Source organism: Centroberyx affinis, unplaced genomic scaffold (assembly GCF_046629955.1).
Source record: "Centroberyx affinis isolate AG114_WGS23_722 - 3 ecotype Tasmania unplaced genomic scaffold, CSIRO-AGI_Caff_v1 ptg004102l_1, whole genome shotgun sequence".
Lineage (NCBI taxonomy): Eukaryota > Metazoa > Chordata > Actinopteri > Beryciformes > Berycidae > Centroberyx > Centroberyx affinis.
Window position 1 is genome coordinate 41,099 of NW_027281881.1, and position 13,980 is coordinate 55,078.

General features: G+C 41.2%; 2 protein-coding genes across 2 annotated transcripts in view; one reads left to right on the forward strand and one right to left on the reverse strand.

Moving 5' to 3' along the window:
- Positions 1 to 1,047: 1,047 nt before the first annotated feature.
- On the reverse strand, positions 1,048 to 7,196 carry zdhhc4 (zinc finger DHHC-type palmitoyltransferase 4). The gene is made up of 7 exons (XM_071542443.1): positions 7,086 to 7,196; positions 6,671 to 6,800; positions 6,457 to 6,530; positions 5,273 to 5,451; positions 4,322 to 4,447; positions 2,772 to 3,016; positions 1,048 to 1,744 (listed from the first exon to the last, which is right to left on the reverse strand). The coding sequence occupies exons 2-7, from the start codon at positions 6,791 to 6,793 to the stop codon at positions 1,448 to 1,450; spliced, it is 1,044 nt and encodes a 347-aa protein (XP_071398544.1). The 5' UTR covers positions 6,794 to 6,800; positions 7,086 to 7,196; the 3' UTR covers positions 1,048 to 1,447.
- Positions 7,197 to 12,049: 4,853 nt separating this feature from the next.
- LOC139663719 (delphilin-like) overlaps positions 12,050 to 13,980 on the forward strand; it is a 44,144-nt gene continuing 42,213 nt past the window's right edge. The window contains exons 1-2 of the mRNA XM_071542440.1: positions 12,050 to 12,303; positions 13,125 to 13,454. Coding sequence (XP_071398541.1) covers positions 12,058 to 12,303; positions 13,125 to 13,454 — 576 coding nt within the window. The 5' untranslated portion in view covers positions 12,050 to 12,057. The remainder of the gene's footprint in view (positions 12,304 to 13,124; positions 13,455 to 13,980) is intronic.

Sequence of the window (13,980 nt, forward strand, 5' to 3'; positions counted from 1 at the left end):
TAGTGTATTTCATTATGAGTTTCTTTCTTACATAAAAGCCCTTAAAGTCATGGAAAATAAAAATGCAATGGAACTTTTTAGTATAATAGAAGAATATGATTTACAAAAAAACCCCTAGCCCTTTAAGTTATTCATTTTTCTTTTTGTTATACTAATATTATTTCAATCTCTTGTCTGTTTTGAATTGTCTTTTTCTGTCTTTTTGGTATGCATCTGATCCTATTGGTATATTGTGAAGATTTCTAAGCCATGATGTTTGTACATGGAAATTGTTCAATAAAAAAAACCAAAAAAAAAACAACCTCCAGCTCAAAGTCAAGCCGGCTGCTAAACCGCGAGCGTTACATAATTTTACAGCAGCAAATAAGTGATTCCAGATCCCGCCCCCCTTTCAGTCGTGACGTGAAAATGAATAAGGGTGTAAAATTATATATTATGGAAAGACAGGGAGAGCTTGAATTTCGTGAAACTGTTTTAAATTTATTAACAATTAACTTAATTTTATTATTTTTTTCTTTTGTTATCTGGATAGAATCCGAAAGCACCGAAATGATGAAAACACCTGAGAGGACAAATACATCCGAGTGATATTTTGTTGGAAAATCAAACCCAGAAGACAAACCATGAACCAACATGGAGGCTGCAGCTTAACCAGCTAATAACGAACTTGATTTAAACATATGTTCGTTATGACAGTCTGCATCTGAATACACAAAATGACACAAAACTTTTTAGATTTTCCAGCATGTTGAGAAGGTTAAAGGTTATTATAACGTCATAACTTGGAAAACTGCGAAAACTTTCAACTTCCCAGCTTCATTATCTGACTTTGAATGGTATTCGTGGGAGATTTCCAAGTAGGAAAGTAGTTTTTCCGATATATCCGACAGCATGTGAATGCATCATCAATTACCTCATGGTCCTCATGTGCAATAATAGCTTCTTGTATGTAGGTGCAACCGTCCTGTCACACATCAATGACAGAGGGAAGGAAATTAAACTCTAGAAACTGATTAATTAAAAAAATTAATTTATTCAAATCCCCAGCTCCCCATAAAATAGAACATTACCTCATAAAAAACATATAAAGTACAACACATTCAAGAGCAGTGTTAATGTGTCTAATGCCACAACTGCCTCAACTTGGAAATGTTCAAGTGTTTAATTCGTTGGAACGGCCACATCCAAAACATTTCTTATTTATGAATTTAAAATCATCCATAAACGAACTGCAGCAGACATTTCTCGTGAATATAACTGATAATTTAGATTTTTATTTATTGGACTGCCGACATCAGTGGATAGGACGCAGTATGTGACACTTCCGCAACAAAATCCCACATGTCCTACTTGTAATCACCTCTAGGAACCTGGTGTGAACTGTTTTCCTGGTTGGTAAATCCATCGGGACTTGAACGCAGCATAATGCAATACAAGCCAGTGTTTTTCAGTTGTCCTTTTTATGAACGGGTCGTGGAGGGAAGAAAATCTCTCGCAGGTTTTGGACGATCCCTCTGCTGTAGTAGTGTCTTCTGGAGCGGTCGGGCGCCGGGCTGCAGAGGTGGTCCGCCGCGGCCGGGCGGCAGTGCCGGCAGACGAAGCCTCGACTCTTGTACCACTCGTTAGACGTCTGGTTGGCCAGCGCCAGGTAGGAGTGGAACAGAGCGTAACCCGCCAGCAGGAAGAAGACGAAGACCAGGAAGCCCAGCATGAAGACGATCCGGGGGAAAGTCAGGAACAGATGCTGTGGGAAGGAGAGGCGGGGGGACAGAGCGAAGACAAACACAATTATTTAAAGAGTTAAAAATAAGATAAACTATTGAAAAATATGACTCCTACTCTGACAAAATGATTACTGGCATGAAAGTATGAATCAAGATTAAACAATATTTAAGTTAGGAGCTAATAAAAGCCCTTTACTTGAACAAGAAGCACTGGAACCGCCTAATGTCCTGCCATAATCATTAATACTTTAATACTTTTCTATAATCTATGAATGAATGATCCATTTTTCATGCTCTGTCTGGAGTATGATCTCCTGATTTTGTATGTCTTATTATTTGATATTTATTGGGGGTTTGTTTTTTCTGTTGTTTTGTTTTGTTTTGTCTTGTTAAATGTTTTGTCTAATTATGTTTATATTGTATTTTTGTTGTTAAGGACCCCCTTGAAAACGAGATGGTACATCTCAAGGGGTTATTCCTAATAAAGAATTTCCAATAATCACCATGATATATTAAACATAATCAGTTATGCTAACGAGATCATTAATTGCGCCAATGAATGCAATAATTAGCAGTCAAAATACTTGTCTTCACATGACACGTGGGTGGTATTAATATGAACTCAGTACGTTAAAGCATTAACGCGTTTATTAAGCGTTTTACTGTAGTAGTTTCTAGAAAATCAGTTTTCCTCATTAATATGCAAATGTATGCAGCAAGGTGATCAAATACTCTATAGGGGGAAAGTGGGACGTAAGTATGGAGTTTCTATTATGTATATTTCTTGTTATGTATATTTCTTGTTATGTATGTAATCATCTGTGTCAATAAAAAAAACAAAAACCCTATTACTATTGCTATTACAAGTATCATGATTTGGTTGAGATGGCCTTCATCAGTTTAACTAGTCTAACAGTTAACATCGTTTAACATTGAAAACTGATTAATGTGTGATATTATAGCCTGAAAAAAAACTATTTATGCTGTCTTGATGATTACAACATCAGCAGGTAGTTCTCACATTATTACAACAGCATTGAGTCTCACCTGAATGACGAACAGAGGCCCCGCCTGCTGCTGCTGGCCGTGCTCGTCGAGGTAGCTGGCCCTCAGGAGCCCTGAACGCAGCACGGCGTGGAGCAGCATGTCCCCCGTCAGCAGGGCGATGTCCCCCGCCATGGCGCACACGCTGAACAGGTAGAGCAGGAAGTAGCGCGTGTTCAGGGCCCCGATGCAGTTGTTCACCCAGACGCAGTGGTGGTCAAAACGCTGGACGCACCTGTTGCACACTCCTGGAAAACAAGAGTGTGTGTTTAGACAGTCAGCTGAGATATCAAAGGGGCAATGAGTATGAGATTTCTACTGCCCCGTAGGAAAAAAACAACCATAATATATCTGGAGTAAGGGGTGATAGGGTTATTGATCAGTACCAATGACCTAATGATTACATGGCCAGGTGCTGAGATTTCTGGCTTTAAAAACTCACTTTACTCTCGTTTGGATCAAAAATTCATTCATTTCCATTTCAAGACACTCCGACACAATGATGTCGGACACATTTCTTTCTTTTTACCATTGCTTTTAATTAGCTGGTGGTAAATTGATTTACATGTATTTAGTGTTTTTTTTTTTGTATTAAAATTTTATCCTTTGTTGTCCTTTTTACGATTGTTTTATTTCTTTGTTTTTATGCCTTTTTATTCTGTGAAGCACTTTGTAAACAGTCTTGTTAAAAGGTGCTATACAAATAAAGATATTATTATTATTATTTCAGCTACAAAGGCTAAAAATTCTTGTTTACAATCCAAAAAAAAATGACAAAGCAGTATCATCATCCAGTATTCACCATGGCAATACATCATCTCTTCACTAGACCTTTCTGTTGGATCTGTGCTCTAATTAGCGAGTCTTGCTCATCTCTAATGCACTATTGTGAAACTGAGACTTTATTGTTTGTGTTAATTACAGACCACTGCTATAATTAAGGAGTGTGGGGGGTGGGGGAGTGTGTGTGTGTGTGTGTGGGGGGTGTTATTATTGTAGCAAAACACCTGAGAACTTGCATATTTGAATTCACATTCACAGAAAATATTGACACACCTGTGTCCTAAATTTGAATTAACAGACAGGATTTACAAATGTTCAAGTCAATATTTGAATGAATGGAATGAAATAGAAGCTGCAACTTGTAATATGATAGTTGCTCAATTTTTTTTTTCTTCTGTAATACAAGTGCAAGTACAACTCAGTGATTAGGGACGGCCCTACGGTGATTGTGTAACCAATCAGAGGAGCCGTTTAAAGCAGCATTTTCAGCAGCATTTTCTTGTTTGTTCCAATCTAAAATCTAAAATCCAATAGTGGAAAACGACTAGGAAAATAGCCGGTGAAACAACTCAGCAAATTGAGATTTTATTGAAATTAAGTGCTGCTTAATTTCAATTAAAATTTAGCTGTGGGAAAATGGATATCCCGGGGTTTTTTAAGGACATGTACAATGTGTTGTAATGGTGTTGAAAGCAATCATGAATGCAATATTAATTTAATTTGGGGACTAGAGCAATTAATAAAACAAACGTATTCAACAATGTACTCACTGCAGTGTTTGGAGCGAGCGGGTTTGAGCAGCTGGCAGGTGGGACAGGAGACTCCGGGGTGAAACATCCTCCGGTCGTACGGATAAATCTGCAGCTGGCCGGCGACCCGCTTCTTCGTCACTGTGCCTGTCGGAGAGAGAGAGGAGAGAGGAGAGAGGAGAGAGGAGAGAGGAGAGAGGAGAGAGGAGAGAGGAGAGAGGAGGGGGGTTCAGAGGAAATAATGCCCTGTTAAACTTTATACTAACATGACGCACATACTGTAGGGAGTTAAGGACTTCTACACTTCACTCTTACTTATCAGATGAAACGCTCACTGAAACCCACATGAATGTTATTTTTTAATCTGTCAACCCACCTCCGGATCTAGTTAAATAAATTAAATTACCTGAAATTACCCACTACTGCATTAGATTAGATCAAATTTTAATGATCCTTGTGGGGAAATTAGATTGTTGCAGCGGGGAAAAAAAGACAAATCGGATACGGAACAGCACTCAAACAGACTAAATAAAAATATACAATAATGGAAATGGAAAAAAAAGAGTGTATGTGTGTTTTGTTGTACTGTGGGTGACCTGGTGTGACGTGTCCGGGGATTACCAGGATCCCCCAGAAAATGATTTTACCTTCCAGATAACCGACTGAAATTACCGGTGTAAATGGGTAAAATCAAATTACGGATCTCCCCTGGTAATACTAATGACGTCCAGAGATGGCTAAAGACTTTAAAGTATAGCCACACACTCATAACAAATAAGTCTGTGGCATCTGGGTTAGGGTAAGAGTTTGGGTTAGGATGTCAGCTGATGAACGCGGACTTCCCTTCTAAATGTCAAGGTGTACAAGTCTTACACTAATACAAGTCAGACATTTCCCTGGCCTTTCTCATGTCATTTAATCTTACATCCCATTGCTAAGGAGCGTGTGTGACAGTTAAAACCAGTTAAAAACCTGGATCTCTCTTGATGCAGAGGTAGAAGAAGAGGGATTTGACGGCCAGCAGGACGTAAGGCACAGACAGGCTGGTCAGAGTGGTGTCCATCTCCCTGCAGAAGCCGAACACCTCGTAGGTGAACTCTGCGTACACAGCGCCCTCCAGCAGGATGTGCAGGTAGATGAACATGTTGTTCCTGGAAAGACAGCCAAATCACAAAGACTGAAGTAGGGCTGGGCAATATGGTTGAAATCAATATCATGATAATCATAAAGATTTTTCTCGATATCAATATATATCACGATATGGTTCATGTATGCAAAATCACGTTAAATTATCAAATGAATGTTCATCTCATTGAACCGAATGGTAATGTTAGGTGTGGTGTCAAACAAAACTGAAATTTTCAAATAATATTCCTACCATACCTCATTTTATCTGTTTTTAAGTAAAATTTGCTTGTCATGATCAATTTAGACAGCAAAAAAGTGTGTCACGATATCAAAATATCTTCATATCATCACGATATGATTCCACTGAAAGACGATAAACGATAATATTGAATTATCGCCCAGCCCTAGACTGAAGGCAGATATACAAGAGTAGACCCATCTCAGAGTAACTTGAAAATATATATACTACCAGTTTTGACACAACTCCCTGTACGCATTATGTTTTTCATTCTCTTAAAGCCATTTTGATATAAAGGCTTATGCTTAAATACTTGAAATTTGTTTCTTAGACAAATATAACTTAGCTTGTTGCACTGTCTCGTAGCACCTTTGTCCTGTTGGACCAGAACTTAGTTCTATAGCACTTACTCTCGTTGTTCTCTCCTATCTAGAAACTTGCTTGTGTTGTATGCAAATCTCATGTGTAAGTCGCTTTGGATAAAAGCGTCTGCCAAATGTGAAATTGTAAATTGTAAATTGTATATAAATAGTTAAGTTGATGCCTATGTATGAATTTCTTTCCAAAGCCTTTGCCTTTCCATCAAGGCAAAAGGCGGCTACTTTAAAGAATCTAAAATATAAGATAGTTTTGATTTTGGTCACTGCATAATTCCATTTGTGTTATTTCATAGTTATGATGTCTTTACTATTATTCTAAAATGTGGAAAATGGTAAAAATAAATACAAATGTGGTGTGTCCAAACTTTTGACTGGTATGTGCATGAGAGTGGATTTCTTTCACTACAAACCTTTGATGAAACAGCCTGTGCAAGGTCCACTGTGAAAACCTCTGAAGCCATTTAGGCGTAAAAGGTGCAGTTAGCTGTGAAGAAAAACAAAAAATCAGTTATTCATGAGCGAGCCACAGCTTCAGTTAATGTCTATGTATTGAGGTATTACAATGTTACAGCGCCGCTCAGTGCCAGTTTGTAGAAGTACAGTTGGGAGATTCTTCACTCTCACCTTTGATATGTAGTTGAAGAGTAAACTAAAGGGGGTTTGCTGCTGGCCTGAGTATCTGCAGACCAGAGCTATGCATGTCAGCACCACCGCGACATAGACAGCGAAAAGAGTGAGGAAATCCATGGCTCACCTGGCAGGTTCAGACAGGGAGACAACAGGTGTTTATGCTATAAAACTCACTAACAGCTGACTACCAACACAACCAAGGTTTACATTGTAGGTCCCATCGGTTTTTCCTACGTATTCCGTTTCGATTCAGTTAAGTTTAAAGCTTGTCTTCCTAAAAAAACCGCCTCAAATGAACAAGTTGTGTTAGCAAGCTAGGTCAGTTATCTAACGTTAGCAAAGCTCCACAGCGATATCTCTACTTTCTTTACTTTACTGAAGCTATTCATTCGTTCATTCCCCCCCTTACCTTTTGTCACAGGTAACACATAGCTGCCTTTCAGTGATTTATCTTAAGTAAACATAGTTGTTTTGGTGGTGTAGCCACCCGCTTTACTCTCGGTCCATGTTCTGTAAACAGTGGGAATGCTACTTCCTTAGCATCGGTGCGGCTAACTGCCAAGCTAACAGCTGATGAATAGGAGGACAGGCATTGTTTTGTTAACCTGCTGAGGCTGGTGTTGAATGGATCTCTAACTACATGGTTGTATATATGTCAGCTCTGATTATGCAAAATATTAGGACAGCAAAATAATATAAGTGCAAAATACTGGGGACACTAATTGCACACACTTTTCCACAATCCATGCATTACTTGTAAAGCCTTAGGAAATAGAGCCTAGGCCAGTGATTCTCCCCTAATTTAGTCCACATTAGGGCCACCGATCCCCATTCGATGAGATTTTGACTCTCGAACCCAAATCTGAGAATATTTTTATTGTTAGATATGATTTTGTCCAGAATCCCAAGACTGTCTGTATTGTAGGTAGAGAGATAACAGGGAAACTATGATCAAAACAGTCATTCTTCTACATTCTCTTATTGTGTTAACTTCTTGTAAATGAAATAATGCCGAAGTTTAACAATTCATCCATTTGCTGGGGACCCCCCGGAACCCCCTCAAGGACCCCTGGAGGTCCCCGGATCCCACGTTGAGAACCACTGGCCTAGGCACTCCAAAATAGGTATTTGGCTATTCACTATGAAAATATTCAAAACTGTGCCCAATGCTGCACTGTTTGTAATAGTCAAATAGGCTAGAAGAAAGGCTTTTGAACATATTTTAGAGTGTCTTGGATCTCTTTTTCCTCATGGGAGACCCCTTTTCCCGCAGAGTGCCCAACCCTACTATCTTTAACATCAGAGCTAAGAAGCCTTCCAGCCTTCTTCTTCAGTCTGTTTTTCAAGATCTCAAAATATTTCTTTAACCCCGTTTCCTGGATGAAGGGGAGATGTGGTGAAATCAGTAAGCCGTACAAAAAAGCTTCCAGTCTATTTCATTTTTATTGGAGCTCAGATTAAAACTGTACACAACACTCTTGGCTTCAGTGTCTTAACTAAACGTCTTACTCAGTGATCTAATGTTTTTCTCTCTTCCACTGCCACCTACTGCTCCACACAATGCAACAAGGCATCACAAGACACCTGTTGGATCTGGTTGCCGACTTGGCCCCGGCACTCATGTTACAGTCCACAGTGCTGGAGAGCTCCTGCAGGCTGCACGCACATCTATGGATGCTGTTTAAAAAGGTACGGGACGCATGATCATACTGGACTTTTGGCTTTGATCAATTTGGGTATCTCTTTATGGTGGGGTAGTTGATAGGTCACACAGCATTTAGTATATTTGTAGATATAGTTTGGGATTGGGAACTGTTTCTAAATGTTTTCCAGTTTATTCATTCTTGCAGGTCCCTTAATTGTTAGTCTATAATGTTAATTTAGAAAATACCAGATTACCAGTATGATGTGAGTTTTCTTTGACAAAGTGGTTAATACAGGTTGAAGCTCTCTTACCACCGACTCAATTGCCTGTGAAATGTCCATTTTCTCTCGCTCTCCCTTACTCAGTCACACGAGTAAAATATCCATCTTGGCCGAGGTGTAAGAGGAGAGTTTGATTGAAGGGAACAGCGTCTGTTTGGAAATACAACCATTTGTGTTTAATTATTCAGTTGGTAACGTACTGGCTGCTCCTTATTGTCTGCTTTGCCGCTAATGACAGTTCACTCATATGAGCCAACCTGTCCTGTAGGCCAGTGGTTCTCAACATGGGGTCCGGGGACCACCAGGGGTCCTTGAGAGAGTTCCAGGGGGTCCCCAGCAAATTGATGTATTGTTAAACTTCAGAATTATTCCATTTGCAAGAAGTTAACACAATTAGACAATGTAGAAGAATGACTGTTCTGATCATAGTTTCTCTGTTATCTCTCTACCTACAATACAGAAAGTCATGGAATGGAATTCTGGACAAAATCATATCTGACAATAAAAATATTCTCAGATTTGGGTTTGAGAGACAAAATATCATCAAATGGGGGTCTGCGGCTCTAATGTGGACTAAATTAAGGGTCCTTGATATGAAAAAGATTGAGAATCACTGCTGTAGGCTGCATCTCAGGTACTTTCTCTCCAGCGGTGTTGACTGCATCTTGTTAACTGCAGTGGCATCATCAAACACATGCTGACTTACTGTCAGATAAAGTTAATGCACATTTCCCAGCAAGGGTTCCCCCAAATCATATCCTCTCTCCCATATCTTCCTCCTCTACTCTCACATTGAAGCAAAACCCTTCTGCCTCTCTCCTTAGCTCTTATTTCTCTTATTTCTTCTTCTAGTACATGATCATTTAAGGGTCACAAGAGTATTGTGAGGACACCATGTCACTGGCCCTTGCACTCCTTATTACTGGTTGCCTGTAATGTTGGTGATCTAGAACAGTGGTTCTCAACCTGGGTTGTCGGGACCGGCCAGGGGATCGCAAGATCATTTTGGGGGGGGGTCCCGACATGATTTATGGTCTGCCTGAGGAAGAGCGCCAAGCTTGAAACGTGTTGCATCTGAGTAGCTGCTAAACCAAGCCTATATTTCTGTTCATTTATTGCTTTGAAGTGCTTGTATTTTTTAGCACTATTTACAGCAAATAAACCTCTTGTTTTGTGCATTATACAGCTTCCCACCTTTTCTATTTGGGATAGGAAAAAAAAACATATTTCTACTATACAAATTTATTATCATGTGTATTTTTTCAGATTTCTCTCAAATTTTTGCTTTTTTTCTTATAAATTCTGAATAGTTTTCAGCCTCTAGGCCTCCTCTGATAATTAATCAAATGAAACAACCTGAAAAAGGAAAATCATTCTTTGGTTGATCTGTTTACCACCATATGCAGTCTGTGACAGGGGGGGCGCAAGTAGGAATTTCTTCATCTTAAGGGGTTACAAGCCAAAACGGTTGAGAACCACTGATCTAGAATATGAAACTCATTCTGCTGTTGCACTAAATTGTAAAATCCCGAGTGTTTTCCTGCATGTCCTCTCCAGCTTTGACTGATGCTCAGTGTCTGACATAGACTGCATCTTGTGACTGCAGTGTTTTTATCACACACGCTGAAGTGCTGTGTCCCGAGGGTACAGCATATTGCCTACCAGGGGTCAGTGAGGATTTTCACAGCTCTCTGTGTGATTGAGGGAGGGGGGCGTGTGTTCCTGTTCATGACACACGAGGGGTGGAGGGGGATCTGAAGATTCATCCCTTAATCCTGCTAATCCTATGGGCCAAAGTCTTAAATTGCCCCTGCTCCTTCTCAATGGACTGAACATTTAGCATTTAGGCCTGCTCACATATAGGGAAACACACATGCACACACACACACACACACACACATACACACACAGACTTCCAGGCAGGCAGACGCTCCAGTTAGTACTCATCAAGCTTTCTTGCATCGACGCTGAGTGATTCTGGGCCAGGAGCGGCCCCTTGGAGAGCCACCTAGCCAAGAGAGGAGGAGGAGGAAAAAGACACATCGGTGTATTTATAGAAAAATGAGGCCTCACAATACCCTTTTTGGAGAGAGAATTATTAAGGAACGGAGTGGCGCGGGTGCACGCGTCCCAGTTTTCTGATTAACACTGTGCAAGCGGGCCGGCCCTAGGATGAATCAGGGATGAGACGCAGGACTAACTCCTTGACACACTCACAGAGAGACTTCACTCGCTTTTCCTGCACAGTCACCCCGTGCTCATGTGGAGGCTGCTATGGTTTCAGTGTGGAGGACTCTGATGATGGGGCAGTGTTTTGAAATCTTCACCCCTTCAGTTTGACTTAGGGTTGTGGTTTTTTTTCTCTGTTGCTGTACTTTTATATTTGAGAGGACAGATATTGGATATTAGCCCGGTAGCAGGCCGCCTGCTATTTTGATATTCAAGATGAAGAAGTTCTTGCAGGTCAAAAAAGGCAGATACTCTTTTCGGCAGAGCAAACGGGGCTCTCGGTATCCGCCTAAAGATTTCTGTAAGTCTTTCATCAGCTTCGTCCACTGTGTGAATCCTGCTGTGCCGTGGCTTTGGAGGCTGTGAAGCACATCATCACCCTCCTGTTGAACTGTAGGGTTAATGGTAGATTATCTTTAACAAAAGATCTACATTTTTGTAATTCTGTATTTGGCAGTAGTAAGACTCATATCAGGAATGTTTTCGGAAAAATGTAATATGTGGGTTAATTCATTCTCACTTTAATATTCCAGCTTACATTTCAAAGTCCAAAATTTGGCCTTTAAGATATGATGGCCTATATATTTGTCATTTCTCTCTCTTTTTTACTTATTATTTAATGCTGTTTTGTATGCAGCTTGCTTACAAAGCCATTCAACAGCAAAGAGCTGCATGTCCTCTGAGTGAAAGAGTTGTTGGAGGAACTTTTCCCCTCAGGCTCATCAAGGTCAAAATCTCTGCGATGCCTTAATTTGATTGGCTCCTTTGGAGTTTGTGAACCAGGTCAGGGACCAGTGAGCGTGTCATGGTTCAGCGCAGAGGGTTACAGAGCCGCACTCGAGAGAACAACTCCAGACAGGAGAGATAGCTGGAGGAAGGAGAGACACTGCGCGAACACCCAGCATTTAATCTCTTTTAAAACATGCAAAGGATTATTTGATCCCAGGGTTTGTTTTTGAAACTGATAGGTTTGACATCGATGCTATTAGCAGGTATGCCAGTGTTTGCGTGTTTGAATGTTAGTGTGTATAAAGTATGTGTGAGTCTTCATCTGTTTTAGCATGCTATGTCATTGCCTCTCAGGTTTTTGTCCTCCAAACTACCAAAGAAGACCTGAAGATGTTGGATTATGAGACTTCTTCTCTTCACTTTTTTTCCATTCCCAAATCTAACATCCTTTTATCTCCCACCTCGCTCCCTGCCCTCCCCTCCCTCAAGTCCTCAACATGCCGACGTCCAACCAGGGGTGGCCCGAGGAGTTTGGCTTCCAGCTGGGAGGGCACGGACCCAGCTACATCCTGTCCGTGGAGGAGGGGAGCAGCGCCCACCTGGCGGGGCTGCAGCCGGGGGACCAGGTCCTGGAGATCGAGGGCCACAATGTGTCGACGCTCGGCTCGCAGGCCGTCATCGCCATCGCCCAGACCCAGAAGAACATCCCGCCCAGCATCGGAGTGGTGTCGCGCATACAGCAGGTCACCCGCCTCTTGAATCCCATCGCACGAATGCATATATAGGTTAATGTGTCTGGAATTATATTTCATAGTGCAGTAACCGTACATGCAGACCAACCACGACCGTGAACACTTCGCTTTGCTTTGCTTTATCAAAAGTCATCACTTGTGGGAGTTTCACTGGTTGTAGGTTATTCTGGCGTCGGAGCAAATTATTTGTTTGTTTAATATTATTTGTTCATGTAGACCTATTTTGTATTTTATCATTTTCTTAATTTCATTTTGCCCAAATAATTAGATGTCTGGAAAATGTAATCTTGAAATAATGCTTTACTCTAACAAGCTAGCTAGCTAGTTAACACGTCAGCATGTCCAATTTTGGAGAGTGTTTAACTAAAAATTCACAATCAGTAATGAATATAATTCATCCTGTGTCAGTAGGAATTGTAGGCTAGGTACCCAAGTCTCTTATTTTTCCAATTATCAGCCAATATTGAACTGGATTTTTGCCCAAATGTGATTGGTTTTTGTGCCGTGACCATTTTGAGCTCATTTGCATAATATACAACTTTTTCAACTTTTGCTCATCGCCTGGTTCGCATCACCGCTTTTCCCGTCACACTGTCTGCACATGATTACTCGCTTCTCGTAGACAATGAATGGGGGCAAACTGTTCACCTCGTGAAATTGCGTCTGGTGTGTAATTGTACGTAAGAGTAAAAACATTCCTTGACATGAGGGATTTTTGTTGTATCTGTGATAACATTTATAGTTACAGTTACAGTTAGTTACAGTCTATCTAGCAGCTTTTATGTATTTATGTATTTCCCCCTGCATTCTAGATGGACATCACACCAGGTCCGGACGGTCGTTTCGGCTTCACCATCGTTGGAGACTGCCCCCTGCTGGTGGAGGACTGCTCGCCTTGCTCTCCGGCTGGCCGGGGGGGCCTGAGGGCCGGGGATTACGTCATGGAGGTGAACGGCATCCCCGTCCGGCAGCACGAGACGGCGGCGGCGCTGATCAAGGCCTCGCAGGGCAGGACGCTCCGTCTGGGCGTGCTGTGCCTCGGCTCCAGGCAGAAGCGCAGCAGCAGCATAGAGGACAGTCAGCTGGGAATAGACGGGATGAGGCTGGACCGCAAACACAAGGCTCTGGAGTTCAACAGGAAGGTGAGCTCAGAGAGTGAGGTGGGGTCGAGGCTGAAGTCAAGATCATCATCTCAGGTTCAAGTTAATTCCAAGACCAGGGGCCAGTTGCAGACACATAAACCTAGTCAGATTTTCTCGGAAATCGCAGTCGCTCCACCAGTTCTTGTTTCTGTCTCTAAACACTCGCTTTCTTCTAAAAAACTCTTCAGAGTTTTTTAGAAGAAAGCGCTCTTTTCAAAGAAAAGGCTTTAGAAAAGGCTCTTTCCAAAAAACAAAAATTTGCCATCTTGTATGAAATAGCTACAGTATTTAAAGTGGATGCAGACAACTTTTCAACTTTCCACCCGTTGTCCCCCCCTAGCGTTTCCAAGTGGTATTGTTGTTTGCGCCGCTGTCGCAAAGACAACGGGATCGCTTTCCATTAGAGCCTAGCTCCGTGCAATAGAACAAACCATCTGTCTGCTTATCAACTCCTTGATCATAACACAATATAGTAACTTTCACCACTGCTCATTTTAGAAAGGCCACTGCAAGAAAACGTGTTCTT

Coding starts and splice junctions, on each gene's coding strand:
- zdhhc4 (XM_071542443.1), bottom strand. CDS start 6,793: ATGGATTTCCTCACTCTTTTCGCTGTCTATGTCGCGGTGGTGCTGACA. Junction 4,448..5,272: donor CTGCATCAAGAGAGATCCAG/GTTTTTAACTGG, acceptor TCTCTCCGACAG/GCACAGTGACGAAGAAGCGG. Junction 3,017..4,321: donor CGCTCGCTCCAAACACTGCA/GTGAGTACATTG, acceptor CTTGTTTTCCAG/GAGTGTGCAACAGGTGCGTC.